The sequence below is a fragment of the Nicotiana attenuata genome, unplaced genomic scaffold (assembly GCF_001879085.1).
Source record: "Nicotiana attenuata strain UT unplaced genomic scaffold, NIATTr2, whole genome shotgun sequence".
NCBI classification, from domain to species: domain Eukaryota; kingdom Viridiplantae; phylum Streptophyta; class Magnoliopsida; order Solanales; family Solanaceae; genus Nicotiana; species Nicotiana attenuata.
The window spans coordinates 51484-77460 of record NW_017670253.1 but is presented as its reverse complement, the minus strand read 5'-3'; the positions used below and the strand labels follow the sequence as shown (position 1 = coordinate 77460).

At 40.6% G+C, this 25977-nt stretch overlaps 1 protein-coding gene across 5 annotated transcripts in view; it reads left to right on the top strand.

Annotated features, from left to right (window-relative positions):
• The window catches only part of LOC109236728, a 33319-nt gene extending 7830 nt beyond the window's left edge, over window positions 1-25489 (top strand). For 3 of the 5 annotated variants that reach the window (XM_019402935.1, XM_019402938.1, XM_019402939.1), the window contains 7 exons: window positions 328-480; window positions 561-677; window positions 2708-2788; window positions 11376-11522; window positions 21547-23562; window positions 23790-24015; window positions 25039-25489. In XM_019402935.1, the coding sequence (XP_019258480.1) occupies window positions 328-480; window positions 561-677; window positions 2708-2788; window positions 11376-11522; window positions 21547-23562; window positions 23790-24008 (2733 nt within the window). In that variant the 3' untranslated portion in view covers window positions 24009-24015; window positions 25039-25489. The remainder of the gene's footprint in view (window positions 1-327; window positions 481-560; window positions 678-2707; window positions 2789-11375; window positions 11523-21546; window positions 23563-23789; window positions 24016-25038) is intronic. The other 2 variants (XM_019402937.1, XM_019402936.1) reach the window with 2 other exon arrangements.
• The last annotated feature ends 488 nt before the right edge of the window (window positions 25490-25977 follow it).

Here is a 25977-nt window from a genome sequence, read left to right as displayed (position 1 = left end):
TTTTCCTATAGGCTGTTCTTTCTAAAGCAGTGCAACTTGTTGAAAGTAAGCTTTGTTTGAACTAATTTAGTTGAATTTTTCTTTCCAAGTTTGTGATGGTTGAGTTTGTAAATTGTTGCTAGCACAAATTCTGCACCAAATTTTACTAGGTTTTACTCGTGAATGAAATTACGTGCTAGAAACGCTTGTATCTACAACTACAAGCGAGTCATAAGATAAAAGGACATAATATTTCAAACTAAATCATACAGTTGAGTTTCTCTGGTCACTACATACTATAATGTTTAATTTTAAGCAGAGACTCTTATCTCTAAGTGCTTCTTGCAGAATGTTCCAGAAATCCATCTTTTTACTGCTAGATATATGGAGCAAATTGGAGATCCAGATGGTGCTCGTGCTTCCTTTCCTCCTATTATTATAGATTGGGACTCCTATTTCATTCAAAATGTTACTAATCGAGCAAATATGGAAAAACGTCTGGTACATGCTAAGTTACACAAGTTCTCTTAAATCAGGGAACAAGAATTTATCGTAAGACATTTCTTGCTGAAATTTGCCAGGGAAATTGCTCAGCTGCTTGTGATATTTACGAAAGAGCAATTAAAATGGCAGTGGAGGAGGAGAAATTTCAATGCCTTCCTACGCTATACATTTTTTATTATCGTCTCAAACACATGGTATGCAATCTACTTTGCAGCTTAAATACTTAATTATTTAGCAATTGTTGGTTTAGTGGTTTCAATAGTATCAAATGATATCTTTTGATGCTTCACTGATTGGGATAGGACGGGGAGGGAGGAGACAGAGAGAGAATTATGGATGCTTTCTTGACAGATCTCTATGGAATATCAGTTAGGAGCTTCAATTATATTACCCCCTATTTGTGACTTTTATAGCTTCATATTTCATCATACCATCCTTTAGGTTGAGATGCTGCTTTCCTATTCTAAATATTCCTCAACCTTTGCAATCATCAAAAGGGAGAAGAAGCTATCCAAATGAGCCGGAGAAAAATATCTCAACTTTGGAAAGATCCAGGAAGTTTCATTTTATGGAAACGAGGATTTAATGAACTCTTACTTGACAGAGAACAAGAGTCAAGAGGAGATGTAAATGTAGAAAGTTTTGATATGACCCTGGGGAAGGGGGGGGGGGGAAGGTATTCGGTGGTCATGCAAAAGGGGAAAGGCAACATAATGGCATACTGTAGGAGGAATGGGAGATGGGAAGGGTAAAGGTGGTGGGGAAGGTGAAAAATTGGGGGAAAAGAAAAAGTGGTAGATGGATATTATGTGCGGGGGGACAAATGAACGAACAAAAGGGCCACCATCAAGGTATGAATAAAAGAATAGGGGTAGATTTGCTTTGATTTCTAGAAATGAAAATGGAGGCGGTTTCAAAGTGGATTGTAGAAGCGTGTGGGGAAGTGGGGTAGATGGGAGAGCATGGCTATACATTGGCTCAGGGGAACTCTGGAGATATCCTATTATTGTGCGGGGAGAGGAAGTTAGAGAGTATGGAGATTAAAAAAAAGGTGATTTCATGTTAGCAACTTGGTTTAGAAACATCGGGAATGGGTCTCAGTGGGGATTCGGGGGAGTGTATGGGTCTTGGCGGGGAAGGGGTTCAAGGAGACCTTTCGGGAGAGATGGTGGTTGCTTTGAGGGAGTGGAAGTGTATGGGTCTTGGCGGGGAAGGGGTTCAAGGAGACCTTTCGGGAGAGATGGTGGTTGCTTTGAGGGAGTGGAATATCACTTGGGTGTCAGGAAGGGACTTTTAACCTTATCAAAGGCAAGGTGGTATCTAGAACGATGGAGAGTTCTTGGAGTTTATCGATAATCACTTTTTTATTGAATCTCCGCTTGACAGGTGCTAGTTTCACTTGGGCTGGTTGAAGGACTCAACATCTAGATCGAGACTTGATAGATTTTGTGTCCATCACCAGGGAGAAGATGGCTCCGAATGTGATTCAGATTCCCCTTCTGACAAACCACTCTCCTGTTATGTTTGATGGAGGAGAAGATTTGAGCATATATGGTTACACACGACGGACTTTGAAGAAAGAATGTCTGGATGGTGGAATAATTATGAAGTGGTGGGGAAACCTGTCTTCCAGGCTTGCTAATAAATTGAAGTTGCATAAGGATATTAGGGTGTGAAACTAAGTCTTTCTTGATTATTGATTTGTTGGATGAGTCTACTCTTGTGGTTATAGGATTGACAAGACACCAAATATGAAGATGGTTGGTGTGGTTTTTGTTGAAGTAAGTGACCACCTTATCTAAAAGCTTAATCTATGAGAAGATACAGATTTTCTGCAGAAAAGACTAGCTTTGGGGGTCCTAAATCAGCACTAAGAGCTGCAAAATTCCCTTTAAATTAGCTTGGAATCTCATGTCATTAAATTGGCAATCATGCTTAAAAGAGTTACTTGTCTATGCACATAATTAAATGTAGAAATTTATTACATTTATTGGGAGATAGCAGATTGTGCCAGCAGATTGTTGCTCAAATGTTATCAGGAGAAAATATTGTCACTTTATATCTAGCTCAGTAAAGGATGAATGAGGCATGTTGTTTGGCACAAGGTCTTGTCTTTGTAAACCATTTCACACTGCAGTTAACACAACTTAATGGTAATAGCCCTTTCTATGGGTCTTACTCATTTTCTTGGACAGAATCTGATACTACCTTCCATTGGTGCCAGATCACTGCTAGTGTGGAGGCTGCAAGAGATGTAATAATTGATGGAATAAAGCGTATCCCTGATTGCAAACTTCTTTATGAGGTATGTTTTCCTTATCTCTGTTAGGATGACTTTCCTGCAACTAGCAGGTAATGTCAAGTTTAGTACTCCCTCCTCCAAATGAGTGTCCTTGTAGAATTAGCATGTTGTAAGGTTAAGAATTTTAGGAAGTTGTTATTTAATGAGAAACTCAGGAAGAAGTGAGGTCCACAGGTTCCTCTTTTGTATCTTTGATAGGTAGAAGATTGATATAATGCTATTATGAAGTATAAGAGTGTTTCTTGTAACTATGTAACTAAGCATCTTCTTGATACCTTTTTCTAATTTATAATGAAACACCTTACTTCACTAAATTTTTAAAAAAGAGTAGAAGATTGTTATGTAAACCTTATATTGTACTATTAGTTGGAACTTTTTCTCTCCGTGGAAATAGGCAATCTATTGCTATCCTTACAAGGTAGGGGTAAGGTCTGCGTACACACTACCCTCCCCAGACCCCACGGTGTGTGATAATACTGGGTATATTGTTGTTGTTGTTGTTGTAGTATTGGCTATACCAAGCAAGAAATAGATATTGTGATAGCTCATATAAAAAAGTAGCATTTAGTTTGGCATCCAAGGGTGTGGCTGCGTAGGTGTCTAGTTGTATTAAGCTGGTGAAAAACTTGGAGACCAGTGTCCAAATCCCAAACGAGACAAATAATGCTTGGTGATTTCTCCCCATTGGCCGCCGAGGTGCATGCAGGCTTGCCTGGACAATACTCTTATTTAAAAAAAGAGAAAGTGGAACAATCTGAGGATCCAGCAGGGTACTTGCACTATATCTTGTATGTTAGAGAGCACACAAGAAGAATTTAGATGGTTTTTGACATGGATCTATGGCCCTCGTACAAAACTTGAAAGAGAAAAGTTGTGGTATGAACTTGCAGCAGTCAGAGGCATTTGGAATGAGCAATGGGTGATTGGGGGGGGGGGGGGTTTCAATGTGTGTAGATATGAAAGTGAAAGGTACAATTGCATCAGAAGATCCAAGGCTATGAAATCTTTCCCCGACGTCATTCAGGACCTTGACATAATTGATCTCCCTCTCCAAGGAGCTTATTATACATGGTCAAGGGGTGAGAACTCATTACAAGTGTGAGAAAGCACGGGAGAAAATATTATTGATTAATATTGACAATGATACTATGAGCCCTATATATATATAATACATGTCCTACTCCTAATACATACGGGATTAGGGTTATTTACTACTATTTAACTATCAAACTAACACTCCCCCTCAAGCTGGTGCATATAAATCATATGTACCGAGCTTGTTACATATATAACTAATACGAGGACCAGTGAGGGACTTGGTGAAAATATCAGCAAGCTGATCATTCGACTTCATAAATTTTGTAGCAATATCTCCCGAGAGTATCTTTTCTCTAACAAAGTGACAGTCAATCTCGATATGTTTAGTTCTCTCATGGAACACTGGGTTTGACGCAATATGAAGAGCAGCTTGATTATCACACTCAAGTCCCATCTAACTAATCTCACCAAATTTCAACTCCTTGAGCAACTGTTTGATCCAATTTAGCTCACATGTCGCCATAGCCATTGCTCAATATTCTGCTTCTGCACTAGATCGAGCAACCACATTTTGTTTCTTGTTCTTCCAAGACACCAAATTTCCTCCTACTAAGACACAATATCTAGACGTAGAACGTCTATCAGAAGGTGATCCTGCCCAATCGGCATCTGAGTATCCAACATCTGCTCATGGCCTCGATCCTCAAACAATAAGCCTTTGCCTGGAGCTGATTTTATATACCGAAGAATGTGGACAACTGCATCCCAATGACTATCACAGGGAGAATCCATAAACTGGCTCACAACACTCACAGGAAAGGAAATGTCAAGTCTAGTCACTGTGAGGTAACTTAATTTACCAAGCAATCCCCTATATCTTGCAGGATCGCTAAGAGGCTACCCCTGTCGTGGCAGAAGTTTAGAATTCGGATCCATCGGAGTGTCAACAGGTCTACAACTTGTCATTCCTGTCTCCTCAAGAATATCTAAGGCATACTTCCGTTGTGAGATCACAATACCTGAGCTAGACCGAGCGACCTCAATACCCAGAAAATACTTTAATCTGCCCAAATCCTTAGTCTGAAAGTGCTGAAAGAGATGTTGCTTCAACTTACTAATACCATCCTGATCATTGCCGGTAATAACAATATCGTCAACATAAACGACCAGATAAATATAGAGATTTGAAGCAGAATGTCGATAAAATACAGAGTGATCAGCTTCACTACGACTCATGCCAAACTCCTGAATAACTGTGCTGAACTTACCAAACCAGGCTCGAGGAGACTACTTTAGACCATAGAGGGACCGGTGCAACCGACATACAAGGCCACTAGACTCCCCCTGAGCAACAAAACCAGGTGGTTGCTCCATATAAACCTCATCCTCAAGGTCACCGTGAAAAAAAGCATTCTTAATGTCCAACTGATAGAGAGGCCAATGGCGAACAACAGCCATGGATAGAAAAAGGCGGACCGATGCAATTTTAGCCACGGGAGAGAAAGTATCACTGTAATCAAGTCCAAATATCTGAGTATACTGTTTGGCAACAAGACGAGCCTTAAGTCGATCAACCTGGCCATCTGGACCAACTTTGACTGCATACACCCAACGACAACCAACAGTCGATTTACCCGAAGGAAGAGGAACAAGCTCCCAAGTACCACTCGTATGTAAAGCAGACATCTCGTCAATCATAGCCTGTCGCCATCCGGGATGAGACAGTGCTTCACCTGTAGACTTAGGGATGGAAACAGAGGACAAAGATGACACATGCACAATGGGATGATGACAGATGATGGTAACTTAAACCGACATAATGAGGATTAGGATTAAGTGTGGACCGTATACCTTTTCGTAGTGCAATCGGTTGATTAAGAGGAGACAAGTCCGCAGTATTAGCAGGGTCAGGTGCAGGACGTGAATTAGCTGGGCCTGATGCTGGGCGCGGACGACGATGATAAGTGAGGAGTGGTGGAACTGTAGAAGGTTGAACTGGACTAGGTGGTGGAACTGCAACTGGAACTGTAGGTGGTGGAGCTATGGAGAAGATGAATGGGAGATAGGGACTGAATCTCCAAAAGAAAGAACTGGTAGCACCTCAAAAATATCTAAGTGATTAACTGGACCTGCGAAGTATGATTGGTTTCAAAGAAGGTAACATCGGCAGACATAAGAAATCGCTGAAGGTCAGGAGAATAACATCAATCCCTTTTGCGTTCTCGAGTAACCCAGAAATATGCACTTAAGAGCACGAGGAGCTAACTTATCTTTTCCTGGAGTAAGGTCGTGAACAAAACATGTACTCCCAAAGACACGGGGTGGAAGAGAGAACAAAGGTAAGTGGGGAAACAGGACAGAGAATGGAACTTGATTTTGGATAGCTGAAGATGGCATACGATTAATAAGATAACAAGATGTAAGAACTGCATCCCCCAAAAAATGCAGCGGAGCATGAGATTGTATGAATAGGGTACGAGCAGTTTCAATAAGATGTCTATTCTTTCTTTCAGCTACCCCATTTTGTTGGAATGTGTACGGACAAGATGTTTGATGAATAATCCCATGGGAGTTCATAAACTGCTGAAATGGGGAAGACAAATACTCTAGGGCATTATCACTACGAAATGTGCGGATAGAAACCCCAAATTAATTTTGAATTTTAGCGTGGAAGGTCTAGAAAATAGAAAACAACTCAAATTGATTTTTCATCAAAAATATCCAAGTGCACCCGGAATAATCATCAATGAAACTGACAAAGTAGTGGAATCCCAAGGTAGAACTGACTCGACTAAGACCCCAAACATCTAAATGGACTAAAGTAAAAGGTGACTCTGCTCGATTATCAAGACGCCGCGGGAAATGGGAGCGGGTATGCTTACCGAGCTGACATGACTCACACTCTAGAATGGACAAGTGAGATAAGCCAGGTACCATTTTCTGAAGTTTTGACAAACCGGGATGTCCTAACCGTTTATGTAATAAATCTGGTGAATCAGTAACGGGACAAGTTATTGGAGGAAGACAAGATGCGAGTCCATGTGATTTTGCAAGGATAAGGTAATAAAGCCCATCTGATTCACGTCCGGTACCAATGATCCGCCCTGTACTGCGTTCCTGTATAAAAACAAGGTCATCAAGAAATAAAACAGCAGATTTAAGTGATTTGGCTAAGCGACTAACGACTATGAGATTAAAAGGACTACCAGGAACATAAAGAACTGAGTCTAAAGGTAAGGAAGGAAGTGGAATTGCTTGACCTATTGCAGTTGCCATGGCTTGAGACCCATTGGCCATTGTGACTGTTGGAAGAGATTGAGAATATGAAATACTAGTGAAAAGAGATTTGTTACCACAAATATGATCAGACGTACCTGAATCAATGACCCAAGACTCGGAAGTTGAAGATTGGGAGACATAATTCATGCTACTATCTGTTGGAACAACGGTGGCTAATCGTGAAGATGTCTGCTTACGTGCTTTGTACTGAAGGAACTCAATATAATCGGTAAAGAAACCATCTGGATTGGATTCAATGCATTCGATCCAACGGATTGTGTGTCTAAGGCTTCTAATAAGAATGACATTATAATGTTCACGCCGGAAAAAAAAAATCAGAAACCCTTCTGGAAATTACTATTAACGCCAGAAAAATCAGAAAAAATTTCTGAAAATCACTGTTCACGCCGGAAATCACCCTTCACACCGGAAAAATATAAAAGTTGTCGGAATTAGGTTTAAATTGGATGGGTAGGCTCGGAATTGCAAGACGATTACACTGTCCAAAAGAAACTTTTTCAGATTCTGGCCGGAACAGCCCTCACGCGCCCAGACGCGCCACCGGCGACAGAACTCCGGCAGGCGCGTGGGGGCGCGTGGGTGAGTGTTTTCAGGTGGTTTTTTCTGGGGTTTGGTCGCCTATCTCTTGGGAACCTTTTGGTGGTGTTGGATTTCGCACAATACTGATAACTAGTGACTTTGACGCAAATAGTCACTTAGGTCACCGGAAAATCTCACGGTGACTGAGTTCTTTCTTCCCGGATGTCGCTGGAATGACGCACAACGATCTATTCTCACCAAAGCTGTGATACCATGTGAGAAAGCACGGGAAAAAATATTATTGATTAATATTGACAATGACACAATGAGCCCTATATATATATAATACATGTCCTACTCCTAATACATACGGGATTAGGGTTATTTACTACTTTTTAACTATCAAACTAACAACAAGCTTCCAGGATTGATAGATTCCTAGTCTCTACAGAATGGAGTGAAAGCTTTGTGCTATGAAGCAGCTTGCTCTTCCAAGGGTGATTTCTGATCACAATGATCAATCCATTACTTTTAGAATGAAGTGACTAGGAAGCCAATCCCTCCTACTTAAATTTTGAGAATATGTGGCTACAAGTGAAGGGGTTCATTGACAAAGTTAAACACTGGTGGCAAAGCTATGAGATCAGGGGCAGACTTGATTTTTCTCTAATAAGGCCCTGGAATTTGGGTGGAATAGAGTGGAATTTGGCAAGCTGGAAGCAAAGAAAAATAAGGCCTTGGAAGAGTTGTCCATGCTGGAGCAATTAATTGAAGGTAGACTTCTATCTTAGGCTGAAAAGGAGAAAATGTTAGAGAATCAAAATGGAGATAAAACAAATAGCAAAAGAGGAAGAGATATGTTGGAGAAAATCTAGGTGTCTATGGCTCAAAGAAAGAGATAGAAACACCAAGTATTTCCAAAGAATGGCCAATTCGCACAGAAGGTCAAATTGTATAGGCAGGTTGAAGATTGGAGATGAAGTCACAAATGACAAAGAGACCATCAAAGAGGAAATTATGAACTTTTATCAGGATTGTACACTGAAGAAGAGCAACGGAGACCCATTGCAGACTTTGATAATCTAGCATCCATCACTACAGAGGAGGAAGTGCTTGCAGTAATCATGTGCACCAGATAAATCCCCAGGGCCGCCAGATGGTTAAAGTAAGGCGTTTTTCCAGAAAACCTGGGATATATGATATCATGGGAGCTTTAAACCACTTTCACCAGAACTGCTACATGGTCAGGTCTTGTAATGCCTCCTTCATAGCTCTAGTTCCAAAAAGGAAGGGTGCGATTGAACTTAAAGATTTCAGGCCCATAAGTCTCATAGGGAAGCTTATTTCAGGAAACCAAAATGCTTTTATCAAACAAAGGCAAATCACTGATGCTGTTTTGATTGCTAATGAGGTGTTGGATGAGAGGTTGAAGAGTGGAATCCCAGGTATCATATGCAAATTGGACATTGAGAAAACTTTTGATCATGTTAATTGGTCCTACATGTTCTCAATGCTAAGGAAAATGGATTTGGTAGCAGGTGGATTAGATGGATCAAATATGGCCTGAAAACAGTCAAATACTCAATTTTAATCAATAGGAATCCAGTTGGCTTCTTCTCTCCGCAAAAAGGGACTAAGGCAGGGAGATCCCTTATCCTCTTTTCTTTGTATTATTGCTATGGAAGGCCTCAACAAGTTGCTTGACAAAGCAAGGCAGTTACAATGGTTTGACGGTTTTAGTGTTGGAAGGTCCCTAGAAGTGAATTTACAGTTTCAAATTTGCTTTATGCAGATGACACACTAATCTTCAGTGGTGCTGAAAAAACTCAGGTCCGATATCTTAATCTCACCTTGCTCATTTTTTTAGTTGTTTCAGGGCTTCATATCAACATTTTTTTAATTATCCCAGGATTAATTATCTCGGGATTAGTTATTCCACCTTTCTATGGGAATAAAAAATCACTACAATACCGGGATAATTAATCCTGGGATAACATCTTTTTAAATTTAGTCCCGGGATTAATTATTCCTTGTCCCTCATACCAAACGAGCCCTAAGACTATGATTTATCCTGTTAATGAAGTTCCTAACTTAGAGGAGCTAGCTGATGTTCTATGTTGTGGTACTGCCTCTTTCCTAACCACATATCTAGTCTTACCATTGGGAGCAAAGTATAAGTCTACTTAGCGTGGAATGGAGTGATAGAAAAGGTGGAGAAGGGGTTGGCAACATGGCAACTGCAGTATCTCTGGTGGCAGGCTAACCTTGATTAGCAGTGTTATGGATAGCATTCCAACCTATTACATGTCACTTTACCCTATGCCTAGTAAGGTGCTCAAGCTCAGCTCAGGAGGACCTTTCTTTGGAAAGGGAATAGTAAGGGGCATAAGCTCCACCTTGCAATAATATACGTACTTATATAGGTCTTAGCAAAATTCTCTAGACATTTTTATTGTTAAAGGGTGATGAATTAAGAAAACACGAAAGATGGCCAGAGTATAGATTCATAATCTATTCTACAGCAGCATAAAAGAAAATAAGCAAAGACAAATAAAATATAAATAAAACGAGTGAAAAGATATTAAAAAAGCCGGAACTCAAGAATAAAGTCTATAAAAGATTAAATATTCAAAAAGATAAATCTAAATCATACGAAAGGCATACCCAATACATTATAGTTTGCTACTCATAATCGCTAGAATACTTTGTGTCTTACTAGTGAATATGTTGGAAATAATTTAGTTTTAGTAGGAGTACCATAATAGGTCTGGAAATTAGGATTTAAGTTTAATTACGTGTTGGCGTGTAACCGTTTTCATAATTTCAAGGTCCAAGAAAAAATCTAATGCTTTATTATTTTTGAATGTAGTATTTAAATATATTTTTCACATGTAAATTTATTCGGTACGGTTCAATATTTTTTCGTTTTATTTTCATAAAATAAAAAACCTACCTCAACGGTTTTATTAAAAGAAACCTAAAAATCGGTTCGGTGCGGTACGGTTCGGTCGGTTTAGTCGATTTTTAAATATCCATCGACACCCCTAGATCCTTTTGCATCTTCTTGATGCTTGCAATGAAGCAGCTTATTTCATCAAAAAAAGAAAAGAAAAGAAAAAAGAAAATAGCATTCAGTTTTCTATTGAGGGTAGTACAATATGTGAGCTCTTGAGTTTGAGAAGGTTAAACGCCAATTGAGCACTTAGAATTCTGTTGTGTTATTGGTGATTCCAATAAGAACTTTCGCAGGTCATCTGGATTAAGAATTCTGACCACCATACAATAGTGACACACATCTCTATATTATTTTTTGAAAAGGAAATTACGACTTTTGATTGAAAGGATAAAAAATTGAAAAGGCCCTGAAAAAGCTTCTAAGATGAAAGCTATTTTTTTCCCGATAAAGTAAGTGATTTCAATAGAAAGCATCAAGAAGATGCAAGAAGTACATGATTTGGAATTTAAGCTTACAAAAAATATTCCTGGCTCCTATACATAACTGATTAAGCCAGAACCAAAGAACTACTGAAATCCAAAAGATGGTGAATATTACTAGTAGGGTACAATCCAAACCAACAAAACAAATTGGCAATGCACATAGCCTTTGAAGAACCTATAGGAGTTGAGTTTCCATCAAAACATCTCCTCTCTTCTAAGATGAAAGCTATTTTTGGCACTATTCTTCATGAGATTGTGACTAATACCAAATAATGAATATATTCTACTTCTGCAGGAACTGATAAGATTTGCAATGGCGCATGAAGGAACTAAGCAATTGAGCATAGTAGACTCGGTCATAGCTAATGCAATCTCTCCGGTAGACGTATCCCAAGGTTTGGATATAAAAGATCGAGAGAGTATATCTATATTATTTTTGGAGGTTAGAAGCCCCCTCTAAATGTTTCAGTTCTACATCGTTTTGTTTTCTTATTCTCCATTTTGGCTGTGGAAGGAAAGTGGGGAATTTCTTATTTAAGTGGAAAAATAGTTCAAGATTTTCATAGCTTCATGTGTGATTATCTGTTTGCCGATGCTGCTGCGACCATCAATAATTAATGGAGTGGAAATCTTATAGGAATAACTGTCAGTACAACACACTCATGAATCTAGCATCTATTACCTTAAGAACTTAACTAGCTAACATGTAGGGACAACTAACAATGGTTTGGAAGTGAGCTAGCTACTGCTGGGCACATTGTAAACCTGATCCAATAGTTCACATCTGTCAACATGTTTCCAGATCTTCCTAACTAGCCAATGTGCAAATATAAGGTTGTGAAATTCTGATGACGTAGTCGTAGACCATGTCAAGTTAATAAACGATGCTTATTTGACCTGTATGGTGAGTTGTGCCAGTTGGATATCTTTTTTTTTGGTGCATATGCTTCTGTATTGCTCAAAATTGAAGGATGCTATAATCCTTCATTACAAGATGTGGTTTGTCTCTTATGACAGCCTTGCATCATCTTGTCACAACCCAAATTTGGATGAGCCATGACTAGTGTTTGGTGAGTCGCTACCCACTAAGTGAGCCCTTAGTCATATCGCTCAACTGGCTGAAAGGCAAACAAGATAACAGAACTATTGTGTCAAGAAAATATCCGACCAACTGAGTCCCCACAACCCACAAGGGTCAAAACCCTAAATTCTCCAAACCCCACCAAATTAATACCACGTGACCTCTTCACTTCCCTCATGAGGCATTTGCCATCATTAGCATTCAGATATCACCAGAAATAGTCGAATTTTGAATCTGAAGAGCTATGCGACTTTGGGAGTTGTACAGATGAGTCATCTTCCTTTTGTGTTTGATTTTTTGCGCTGTTAAGATTAGACTGGTTTACAATTAGTGTGTCAGGTCTTAGATTAGGTCTGTAGTTACTGTTTCTGAAATCGGATAACTGTTAATTGTATAGCTTAGTTCTCTTCATCTGTCAAACGTTTTGTTTCGTTTTGATCCTCCATCTGGTTTAATTCTGTTTTGTAATCTCCNTTGCCGATGCTGCTGCGACCATCAATAATTAATGGAGTGGAAATCTTATAGGAATAACTGTCAGTACAACACACTCATGAATCTAGCATCTATTACCTTAAGAACTTAACTAGCTAACATGTAGGGACAACTAACAATGGTTTGGAAGTGAGCTAGCTACTGCTGGGCACATTGTAAACCTGATCCAATAGTTCACATCTGTCAACATGTTTCCAGATCTTCCTAACTAGCCAATGTGCAAATATAAGGTTGTGAAATTCTGATGACGTAGTCGTAGACCATGTCAAGTTAATAAACGATGCTTATTTGACCTGTATGGTGAGTTGTGCCAGTTGGATATCTTTTTTTTTGGTGCATATGCTTCTGTATTGCTCAAAATTGAAGGATGCTATAATCCTTCATTACAAGATGTGGTTTGTCTCTTATGACAGCCTTGCATCATCTTGTCACAACCCAAATTTGGATGAGCCATGACTAGTGTTTGGTGAGTCGCTACCCACTAAGTGAGCCCTTAGTCATATCGCTCAACTGGCTGAAAGGCAAACAAGATAACAGAACTATTGTGTCAAGAAAATATCCGACCAACTGAGTCCCCACAACCCACAAGGTGCATGCATCACATATGATTCTGAGTCAACTAGATAATGACGCAACCCAACAAAAATAGACATGGCATAAAATTGAAATGATCTCTAGGGAGTATGGAAGTTTCTCCATTGCCGTTGATAGGAGCGTAAAGACTCAGGAGTCTGTTGCAGGGTCTATCTCTGTATCTAGACTCAAAAGCAAGGGAGTGAGTCATTTATACCCGGTAAACATCATCGACCGTCCCTAAAAGCCTGAGACCAGTCTTTTATGAAAACAATGCATGCATGACTGCAATGCAACTGTATGCAAGGGAAACTGAACTGTTACTTGCCTGAAGGCTAAACTATGTTGAAGTTGTTCCATACACTTTCCTCATTAGTTCGTTCCAAAAAGAATGACACATTTCTATAACTGAAAATAATTCAACTTTAAACTTTTCATTTTACCCATTTTACCCTTAATGAGAAACTTTTATAACCACACAAATATCATGGCCCCACAAAGCTTTTACCCCTTAAACTTTTATGACCACAAGTTTCAAAAATTTCCCTCTTTTCTCTTAAACTCCGTACCGAGTCAAACTACCTCACCTAAATTGAAACGGAGGGAGTATATTTCTTATGCGAGATACAACATGAATTAAGAATATTTGTATTGGCAATAAGAGGAAAGTAAGTAATCCCTACATAAGAATCAGAATGTGTTATTGTTCATCGCATAATAAATCTACATTTTTATTCACCATATAGCAGTCCCTTCATTCTCATTTACCGCATAAACAATCCTTGCACTATAATGCCCGAACAAAAAGACCCACGAGTCATGGAAAGTGATTAGGAGAAAGGCGTCATCACACGATAGCTACATAGTCTTGCTATCAGAGGATAGCTTTCTTTTTAAAAAAAATGAATCCCTATTGTGCACCATGGTGTTTATTGACCTAGAGAAATCATAGGACAAGGTCCCTACGGAGGTTCTTTGGAGATGCTTGGAGGTGAAAGTTGTGCCGGTAGCTTATATTAGTGTGATAAAGGACATGTATAATGGACCTAAGACTCGGGTTAGGACTGTGGGCGGCGACTCGAAGCATTTTTCGGTTGTTATGGGGTTACACCAAGGATCTACGCTCAGTCCATTCTTATTTGCCCTGGCGATGGACGTACTAACACAACATATTCAAGGGGAGGTACCGTGGTGTATGTTGTTCGCTGATGATATAGTTCTGATTGATGAGACGCGAGGCGGCGTTAACTAGAGGCTGGAGGTTTGGGGATAGGCCATCGAGTCTAAAGGTTTCAAGTTGAGTAGGACTAAGACAAAATATCTGGAGTGCAAGTTCAGCGAGGTGACAGGCGAAACAGACATGGACGTGCACACAAGTCATCCCCAAGAGAGGAAGTTTCAAGTACCTTGGGTCAGTTATCCAGGGGATGGAGAGATCGACGAGGATGTCAGGCACCGTATAGGGTTGAGATGGATGAAATGGAGGTTAGCATCAAGAGTTCTGTGTGACAACAATGTGTCACCGAAACTTAAAGGTAAGTTTTATAGAGCGGTGGTTAGACCGGCCATGTTCTATGTGGCCGAGTGTTGGCCAGTCAAGAATTCACATATCCAGAAGATGAAAGTAGCAGAAATGAGGATGCTGAGATGGATGTGTGGGCACACTAGGTTGGATAAGATTAGGAATGAAGATATTTGGGAGAAGGTGGGCATGGCTCCTATGGACGACAAGATGCGGGAAGCGAGACTTAGATGGTTCGAGCACGTGCACAGGAGAAGCCTAGATGCCCTGGTTAGGAGGTGTGAACAGTTGGCTTTGGCAGGTATGAGGAGAGGTAGAGTGTGACCTAAGAAGTACTGGGGCAAGGTGATTAGGTAGGATATGACGCGACTTTAGATTTCTGAGGACATGGCTCTTGGTAGGAAGATGTGGGGGTCAAGCATTAGGGTTGAAGGTTAGGCGGTAGTCGAGCGTGTTTCTACTTTGTACTGGGGGTGGGACTAGTTTAATAGTGTTTTGGCTTGGACTGCTAGTGGTTTATGTTGTGCTCACAGTATTTTTCCGTTTTTCATAGTACTGTGTTATTATTACTAGTTATTGTTATTACTTTTCCATCTATTTTCTGTCTCTTACGATGTTGATATTATTTTTCTGGCTTCTGTTGTTACGGATCTATTGTCTCTTTTCGTCTTCTTGAGCCGAGGGTCTTTCGGAAACAACCTCTCTACTCCTTCGAGGTAGGGGCACCTTGTGGGATCTTACTAGGTTGTTATTGTTGTTGTTGAATCACTATTGTGAACTATGATCTGAAGTATCTCTGTATGACGTCTTCTCCTCAATGCAGAGCAGCATGTTACAGTAAACCTATCTACACCATGACCAAATAAGACTTGACTGAATTAGGAACTTACCTCTTTTGTCCAGTAGAGTTACAACTACTCATGGTCCGTACTTGGTATACTTTAATTGTTTGCTATGACTTTTTATTATGTGACAATGTTCCTAGTTAAAGGGCATATTACATTATTTGTGCATGATCAAAATTTCTTTGAAGAATCAAGTCTTTTTATTTGCAGGCATGAAAGAACATAAAAAAGGAAGAAAAAAAAGCAGATAAGAAAGAAAATCCAAATTGTTTTACTCAGTACTCTGTCCGGATGGTAGAAGACTGTGTCAACACAAACCAAGCCCTGATCGTACTAAAGACAATGAGAAAACCTAAAAATTGAGAGATATAAAAAGATATACTCAGTATGCATACATGACAAGTTGATTTTCTCTTTTCATGTATAGTGATTTTCTACTTTAGATAATAAGATCTCATCTGGAAGTACAAAATGTATGTGGGATGGCTTCAGTTTCAACAATGGGTTCATTGCAAATTGTTGTGTGATATTTAATGTTTCTAGACCAACCACTTCCAGCTATTACTAACCAAAACTGTGATTACCACCTGTGTTAGAATAGTCATGTAAATAGGAGTAAATAAATAACCCTAATCCAATATATATTAGGAGTAGGACATGTTATGTGTGTATATATATAGGGCTCATTGTAACATATGTTAATACATCAATAATATAATTTCTCCTGTGCTTTCTCACATGGTATCAGAGCTGTCGTGAGATATTTATCGTTGTGCGTAAATTCCAGCAACTCCGGGTAAACGTAAAAAAAAAACCCGTTTTTTTTTCCGGCAAAACAGCACTGTCCGCAAGAAAAAAATCAATATCCGTCGGTGTTGTGCAAAAACCAACACCACCACGAGATAGATCAGCTTCCGGCGACCAAACCACAAAAATTTCTCCGGCAGAACCTCTCCCACGCGCCCTCACGCGCCGCCGGAAAATATTTTCCGGCGAGTCTCCGTCGTCACGCTTCGGCGCGTGAGGCCTCTTCCGGCCATTTTTTGGCCGAGCTTCTTCAGGACAGCCTGGTCGCACAGCAATTCCGACCCTACCCATCCTGTTTTCGTTTGATTCCGACCACTTTGAGTTTTTCCGGCGACTACACTGATTTTTCCGGCAGCTACAGTACTTTTCCGGCAAACACAGTGTTTTCTTCATCTGTTTCAGAGAATTTTCAGTTGATTCTTTTTGTTATTTGGTGATAATCCAACCATGTCTTTGGGAGTCGATGCTTTCGGGTCTAGAAACCCGGGTTCTGGCAGTTCCGGTGTTATGATTACCTCAGAACCTTTAATGGGAGGTTCAAACTACTTAGATTGGGCTTCATCTGTCGAGTTGTGGTGTAAAGGTCAAGGAGTTCAAGATCATTTAACAAAAAAAGGCTAGCGAAGGTGATGAAAAGGCCAAAACACAGTGGGAGAAGGTCGATGCTAGTTATGTAGTATCCTGTGGCGATCTATTGATTCCAAGTTGATGCCCTTGTTCCGTCCATTCTATACATGTTATTTAGTTTGGGAAAAGGCTCGTAATCTATATACTAATGACATATCTCGTTTCTATGATGTAATATCGCGAATGACAAGCTTGAAGAAACAGGAATTAGATATGTCTACTTACTTGGGACAAGTTCAGGCAGTCATGGAAGAATTTGAGACGTTGATGCCAGTTTCTGCCAGTATTGAAAAACAACAAGAGCAACGACAGAAGATGTTTCTAGTTCTTACACTCGCTGGACTCCCTAATGACCTTGATTCAGTACGTGACCAGATTTTGGCTAGTCCAACCGTCCCCACAGTTGATGAATTATTCTCTCGATTACTTCACCTTGCTGCAGCACCTAGTCACCCAGTGAGCTCATCACAGACACTTGACTCATCTGTCCTCGTATCCCAATCAGTGGACAATCGGGCATCTCATACTATGGAGAATAGACGAGTCAAGTGTCATCACAGACACTTGACTCATCTGTCCTCGTATCCCAATCAGTGGACAATCGGGCATCTCATACTATGGAGAATAGACGAGGAGGAGGTCGTTTTGGAAGATCTAGACCCAAGTGCTCTTATTGTCATAAATTTGGACACACTCGTGATGTATGACATTCTTTACATGGCCGCCCACCCAAAAATGCTTATGTTGCTCAGACTGAGACTACAGGTAACCAGGGATTTTCTTTATCTGAAGGGGAGTATAATGAGTTCCTTCAGTATCGAGCAAGTAAGCAGACATCTCCACAAGTAGCTTCTGTTGCTCAGACTAATACTTCTGTTGCTGGTAATTCTTTTGCTTGTGTTTCCCAGTCTAGTCCTCCTGGACAATGGGTTGTGGACTCAGCCGCTTCTGATCATATCTCTGGTAATAAATCACTTTTGTCAAATATTGCGTATTCACAGTCTCTTCCCACTGTTACTTTAGCCAATGGGTCTCAAACCAAAGCAAAAGGAGTTGGACAAGCGAATCCCCTACCCTCTGTCACTCTAGATTCCGTTCTCTATGTCCCTGACTGTCCTTTTAATCTTGCATCTGTTAGTCGTTTGACTCGTGCCCTCCATTGTGGTATATATTTTATTGATGATTCTTTTATTATGCAGGACCGCAGTACATGGCAGACGATTGGAACAGGACTTGAATCAGAAGGGCTTTACTACCTTAACTCCCTAAAATCCTCCAAGGCATGTCTAGTTACAGATCCTCCGGACCTAATTCACAGACGTTTAGGACATCCAAGCTTATCCAAGCTTCAGAAGATGGTGCCTGGTTTGTCTAGTTTATCCACATTAGAGTGTGAGTCATGTCAGCTCGGGAAACATACCCGAGCCTCCTATCATCGTAGTATTGAGAGTCACGTAGAGTCTATTTTTTCTTTAGTTCACTCTGATATATGGGGTCCTAGTAGAGTCAGTTCAACCTTGGGATTTCGTTATTTTGTTAGTTTTATTGATGATCATTCAAGATGTACTTGGATTTTCTTAATGAAAGATCGTTCTGAGTTGTTTCCTATATTCCAGAATTTTTGTGCTGAAATTAGAAATCAATTTGGTGTTTCCATTCGCACTTTTCGCAGTGATAATGCCTTAGAATATTTATCCTCTCAATTTCAGCAGTTTATGACTTCTCAAGGAATTATTCATCAGACCTCTTGTCCTTATACCCCTCAGCAAAATGGGGTTGCAGAGAGAAAGAATAGGCACATCATTGAGACTGCTCGCACACTTCTCATTGAATCTCATGTTCCGCTGCGTTTTTGGGGCGATGCAGTTCTCACAGCTTGTTATTTAGTTAATCGGATGCCTTCCTCTCCCATCCAGAATCAGATACCGTATGCAGTATTGTTTCCCCAATCACCCGTATACTCTGTTCCCCCTCGTGTTTTTGGGAGCACTTGTTTCGTTCATAACCTAGCCCCTGGGAAAGATAAGTTAGCTCCTCGTGCTCTCAAGTGTGTCTTCCTTGGTTATTCTCGTGTTCAGAAGGGATATCGTTGTTACTCACTTGATCTTCGTAGGTACTTTATGTCCTCTGACGTCACATTTTTTGAGTCTAAACCTTTCTTTACCTCTTCTGACCATTCTGACCACCTTGATATATCTGAGGTCTTACCTATACCGACCTTTAAGGAGTCTACTATAGCTCCTCCTTCACCTTCCGCTATAGAAGTCTTATCCATTCCAGCCGTTGAGGAGTCTAGTGTGGCTCCTCCTAGACTCCCTGCCACAGGAACACCACTTTTGACATATCATCGTCGTCCGCGCCCAGCATCAGGTCCAGCTGATTCACGTCCTGCACCTGACCCTGCTAATACTGCGGACTTGTCTCCTCTTAATCAACCGATTGCACTTCGGAAAGGTATACGGGCCACCCTTAATCCTAATCCCCATTATGTCGGTTTGAGTTATCATCGTTTGTCATCACCCTATTATGCTTTTCTATCTTCTTTGTCCTCTGTTTCCATCCCTAAGTCTACAGGTGAAGCATTGTCTCATCCAGGATGGCGACAAGCTATGATTGACGAGATGTCTGCTTTACATACGAGTGGTACTTGGGAGCTCGTCCCTCTTCCTTCAGGTAAATCTACTGTTGGTTGTCGTTGGGTGTATGCAGTCAAGGTTGGTCCGGATGGTAAGGTTGATCGTCTTAAGGCTCGTCTTGTTGCCAAAGGATATACTCAGATATTTGGGCTCGATTACAGTGATACCTTCTCTCCTGTGGCTAAGATAGCATCAGTCCGCCTTTTTCTATCCATGGCTGCTGTTCGCCATTGGCCCCTCTATCAGCTGGACATTAAGAATGCTTTTTTACACGGTGACCTTGAGGATGAGGTTTATATGAAGCAACCACCTGGGTTTGTTGCTCAGGGGGAGTCTCGTGGCCTTGTATGTCGCTTGCGTCGGTCACTTTATGGTCTAAAGCAGTCTCCTCGAGCCTGGTTTGGTAAGTTCAGCACAGTTATTCGAGAATTTGGCATGATTCAGAGTGAAGCTGATCACTCTGTATTCTATCGGCATTCTGCCTCGAGTCTCTGTATTTATCTGGTGGTCTATGTTGACGACATTGTTATTACCGGCAATGACCAGGATGGTATTACTAAATTGAAGCAACATCTCTTGCAACACTTTCAGACTAAGGATCTGGGCAAACTAAAGTATTTTCTGGGTATTGAGGTCGCTCAGTCTAGCTCAGGTGTTGTGATCTCACAACGAAAGTATGCCTTAGATATTCTTGAAGAGACAGGAATGACAGGTTGTAGACTGGTTGACACTCCGATGGATCCGAATTCTAAACTTATGCCAGGACAGGGGGAGCCTCTTAGCGATCCTGCAAGATATAGACGGTTGGTTGGTAAATTAAATTACCTTACAGTGACAAGACCTGACATTTCCTTTTCTGTGAGTGTTGTGAGTCAGTTTATGGATTCTCCGTGTGATAGTCATTGGGATGCAGTTGTTCGCATTCTTCGGTATATAAAATCAGCTCCAGGCAAAGGTTTATTGTTTGAGGGTCGAGGCCATGAGCAGATCGTTGGATACTCAGATACTGATTGGGCAGGATCACCTTCTGATAGACGTTCTACGTCTGGATATTGTGTCTTGGTAGGAGGAAATTTGGTGTCCTGGAAGAGCAAGAAACAGAATGTGGTTGCTCGGTCTAGTGCAGAAGCAGAATATCGAGCGATGGCTATGGCGACATGTGAGCTAATTTGGATCAAACAGTTGCTCAAGGAGTTGAAATTTGGTGAGATTAGTCAGATGGGACTTGTGTGTGATAATCAAGCTGCTCTTCATATTGCGTCAAATCCAGTGTTCCATGAGAGAACTAAACACATTGAGATTGACTGTCACTTTGTTAGAGAAAAGATACTCTCGGGAGATATTGCTACAAAGTTTGTGAAGTCGAATGATCAGCTTGCAGAGATTTTCACCAAGTCCCTCACTGGTCCTCGTATTAACTACATATGTAACAAGCTCGGTACATATAATTTATATGCACCAGCTTGAGGGGGAGTGTTAGAATAGTCATGTAAATAGGAGTAAATAAATAACCCTAATCCAATATATATTAGGAGTAGGACATGTTATGTGTGTATATATATAGGGCTCATTGTAACATATGTTAATACATCAATAATATAATTTCTCCTGTGCTTTCTCACAACTTGCATACAGGAATAACAACTTTTAATCAAGAACTTAGTTTGCTTGAAACTTCGGATTCACTTTGCTAGGAGATATGCTAACCCGTTTTTCTTTACATTTCCTCATGGTCTTGTACCTACTGAATCTGGCCCTAGGTTTTTTATAAAGTAAAGTTACCTTTCTTTAATTATATTTACTCAGTTTTGCTATTTTGTGTTTTGGATGTGTAAAATCCACTTTCACCTGTCCCTGATAATAATCATTTATGGATGCAACAGTTAGTTGATCTTTGTGGTTCTATCTCTGAGATAAGAATGGCATGGAGTCGACACATCAAATTGTTTCCTCACTTCATAAGGACCAATGGCTCATCGAAACACTCAGGTACTGGGAAGAGTTCAGTGAACAGCTTTACTGCACAAAGGAGAAACATTTCCAATGTCTTAGTTAATCAGCCGTCAAAAGGACCAAGCTCTGGCCATTTGATCCAGCACTCCAAAGGAGAGGAGGCGCATCTACTGCCGTTTAAAGATGGTGAGCAACCAGACCAGCTTTCTGCAGAGCCGTCTTTAGCTGTAGATAATGACAAAGGTACGACTGATAAACAGGGACAGCTATCTTCCAAACTGGAAGATCTATCCGGTGGAGATGGCTCTGGGAAAAATGAGTTATCTTTTAACCCTGTTGATCAATCAAAGGATGATACATCGATGTCGATGGAACTAAGTCATGATCCGCGGCAGCAGAGGAGAGAAGATTTGCCTGGACCAATGGACTTCTCTTATGATTCCGTTCCTCAGTCTGGAGATGATGCATCCAAGTCTCCAGGGCCAGTTCTGGACTTTAAAGAGCCCTCAAGGCCCCTTTCTGTTTCAGAAGCCTCACAAGAACATCTAAGTTCAGAAAATGTCCGTCAAGATCAGGATGTTGAACTTGAACAACTACCGACACCGGTTTCTTTGGAGAATCTTTCCTTGGTGTCTGAGGAAAAGGAAACCCAGGGCTTTGCCTCCATGCACTCTGATGGTCTCGAAAGTGGTGAACAAATTCCCTCATCAAGCACGGGCAGACCGCAAGATCCTCTAAATGATGGAGATGGACCAGCTGGTTGTTCATCTCCAGCAACATGTCTGTTTTCCGCATCAGCAGAAATGCATCCAGGTCCTGTTACTGCTGAAAGTTCACAGCAGGTAAATGATACAGTCGCAGTTCCTGAAAGTGGTAGTTCAAAGGTGCCTGCAGGATTTGATCAGCAACAGGAGCTACAACGAGCTGCTTCACAAGAACCGCACTTGCTTGATTCTCAGAGTGATCCGCAGATCCAACAGGTCCTGGAAAAGGCTACTATGCAGTGTCAATCAGGTACCTCTCAGGGGAATATCCCAAGTACACAATGCTGGCCATTGAATAATATGCCACAGCAGATCTCCATGTCTGGACACCATCCCCAAGTGTCTTCTTCACCTGTTTCTTATTCACAACCAAGTACACCTCAACATAATGTGCACAATAGCCAGCAAATTGGGCCCAATCCCCATTACGAAGCATTGGATCAAACATCACAGGACATCTCCCTATCTGAAAACCACCCTCAAGTCTCTTCCTCACATGTTTCTTATTCTCAACCAAGTACACCGCAACATTCTGGGCAGAGTAGCCAGCAAATTGGGCCCTCACACCACCAGGAAGCATTGAGTCAAACGTCACAACACCATTACCAGCAGCAGCATCTTTTGCACGGACAGTATCAGCAGCATCAGCTGCAACTGCAACAGCCCCACACTAGTATGCAACAGCAACAGCCCCACACTAGTATGCAACAGCAACAGATGCATCAACATCCAAGTCAGCAGCTGTATCAGCAGCAGCAAACACTTATATCGCAACAGCAACAGTATTTCCAGCAAATTCATTCTTTCCCTTATTCACAACAGCAATTTCTCCTGAACCAGCTACAGTATTTACCGCAGTCACAGCAGCTATGGCAACAGCAAGCACAACAGATGCAACCACAGGAACCCCAGCAAACACAGCAGCACTATCTGCAGGCACAGGAGCAGCAGCTACAGCAATACCGCCAGTCACAAGAACTTGCATACCAGATGCAACAACATGGTTATCAACTACTCTTGCACCAGTACCAAGTACGTCAACAAGGATATCAGAGTATGCAGCAACAGCAACAATGGCAACAACAGGGACATTTCCAATTACAGGAAGACAGTCACCTGCAGCAGCAGCAGTATCATCATCTGGAGCAGCAAACAGATGAGGAATACAATCAAACCCATCAGGTCCCGTCCTTATAATTGCTTATTATCTTATTGAACTGAATGAACAGTTTCTCTGCAAGCGTTGATTTATCTCAGTGTCTTCTGAGTGCTCAACTGGATGTGTAGAATTCCAACTTGTGACATTTTTTACTAGTCTCTGTTAGTATAGGTATTGGAATTCATGAACTTGTGCATGTGATTTTGGCACCATCATATGGCACTAGAGATTGACATGTTATAATGCACAGGGCCAACGGGTTGCGGTTCAACATTCTTCGGGAACTCCTGCTCCTGAATCAGAATCACCAGAAATTTCAAGGCAACCACATTCGACAGAAAGATCTAAATATTCTGTATCCCCTTATAGGCGGGCCCCTGCTCATGGAATATCACCTTCACATAGTACCGGCACATTGGCATCAGAGGCTTCTTCATTTTCGAGGACAAATTCTTCCCGAGAGAAGTGAAATTGGGGTATGTCCATGCCCTGGTTACTCTTGCTAAAGAATTTTTGTTTGTGTTCTGTAAACCGAGTTCTCTTTATCCCCTAAATGTCAAGATAGAATCATCACATGAAAGTCACCTGGAGAGGAAAGGCGACGAGATCGATAATAGAAGAGCTTGTTTTTTCAAAACGTCTATCGTGAGTTTTTAGGTTTTGTTCTAGGGCCTCAATGATACTCAATGGTCTAAACTTGGCGAATATTATAGGTGTTAAATGAGGGTTGGATTAAGTTTGCACAGTCAGAGGCGGATGTAGTGTTCTGACTACAAGCGCGACCAAACCCAGTATTTTTGACACGTAATATAGCTATATGTGAAGAACTTCTAAAATTGAAACAAATATTAAATTCTAAATCCATTATCTAAAGGTGCACCGGGTTAAGTTCTAGATTCGTAAGGTCAAACCCATAATTTAAAATTCTTAATCCGCCTCTGTGAATAGGTTAAAGTGGGTTCAGCTAATTAACAATGATAAAAGATTTGTTTGAGTCAAGATGGTGGGGTGGGTCTTGAATAGGTCATGATCCTAGCTTGTCAAACTTACATAGTTGTTGGTTACCGTTATGGGTTAAAATTTATACCCTAGGGTGTCAAATAGATTCGTTGGATGAGATCTAGGCAGGGTAAAATGGTTAAATCAGATTCAATCTACTCAGAATTTGGTTGAGTCAAGATGGGTAGAGTCAATTTAGTTGAGCAATGGGTCATGACCTAAACTATCCTACTTGAGTTTAGGCGGGTTGCATTGGTACTCTTTTAACGAGTCTAAAATCAGGATTAGCTTATATTCGGTCATGCATTTGGCGTGAGTTACCTGCATGGGCATATTCTTTTCTCATTAATACACACTTAGTAGACAACAAGAATTCATATAGTCGATTTCAACTTGCTTAGGATTGAGACATTGTTGTAATACACATAATAGTGGGATCACACTTAATTTTTTCAATGTAACTGCTGTTTATATCTGGAATAAAATCTTGTTCTGGCAAGGAGTTAACAGGGCCATGGATTGGTCAGAGGAATTAAAGTGGGCAGAAGATCATGCAAAGGGGAGAAGCTCTGAAGCAGAAGTTTATAGGACGGCACTTGCAGCAAGTATATACTATGGAGGGAAAGAAATCAAAGGGTGTTTCAACATAAATATTCAGCACCAGGTCTTATTATAAAGCAAATCATTCAAGAAGTATGTTGCAGGGGATCAATGAAGCCAGGCTAGCTCGGAAATTGGAAATGCTGAACGTTTATCCTTAGCACTAGGGTAGTAGTAGAAGTTTGTAGTAGCAGGTAAATAGATGTTTGCTCAGCTCCAGCTGTCGGAACAATATGTTCAACAGTCTGCTTTTTTTTTTTTTTTTTCCGTATGTACATAACGACCAATTGGTGATAAAATTCTTTATTTACCAAAAAAAAAGAAGCACAATTTATTACGGGTGCTGTTTTAGTGGAGATGTGCTGGGTCTGAATTGTGGCATTATTAGTGCTATTGTTGCGTATTATGTACCTGCAGTAGCTTTCGAGTTTGAGAAATATACATGGCAGGTCACTTTTTAAAAATAATTTAAGAAAATGTTAGCAATCTTTATTTATTGCATAAAGGGAATATTTTTTTACATTTAGAGCATATCATAAAAATAACCAAATAATTAATTACCATAGCAAAAGGCACAAATCATGGGATCTGTGCAATTTCACATTCCCTCTCATCGTAAAAGAAATCAGATGCACTCTCTCTTCATAGTATCTCCTTCTAGCATCTTCACTCAATCTATCAAAATATACACTAAATTAGGCATGAATATTTCTCTCAATCTATCCACAATAGTAAATCACGGAGACTTTCTGCCTTTTGCCGTGAAATTTGGAATTTTTCCATGGTACCATAATATGAATGTTCGGAATTCGCCCAGTTGTTCAGAAAAATCACGGAGA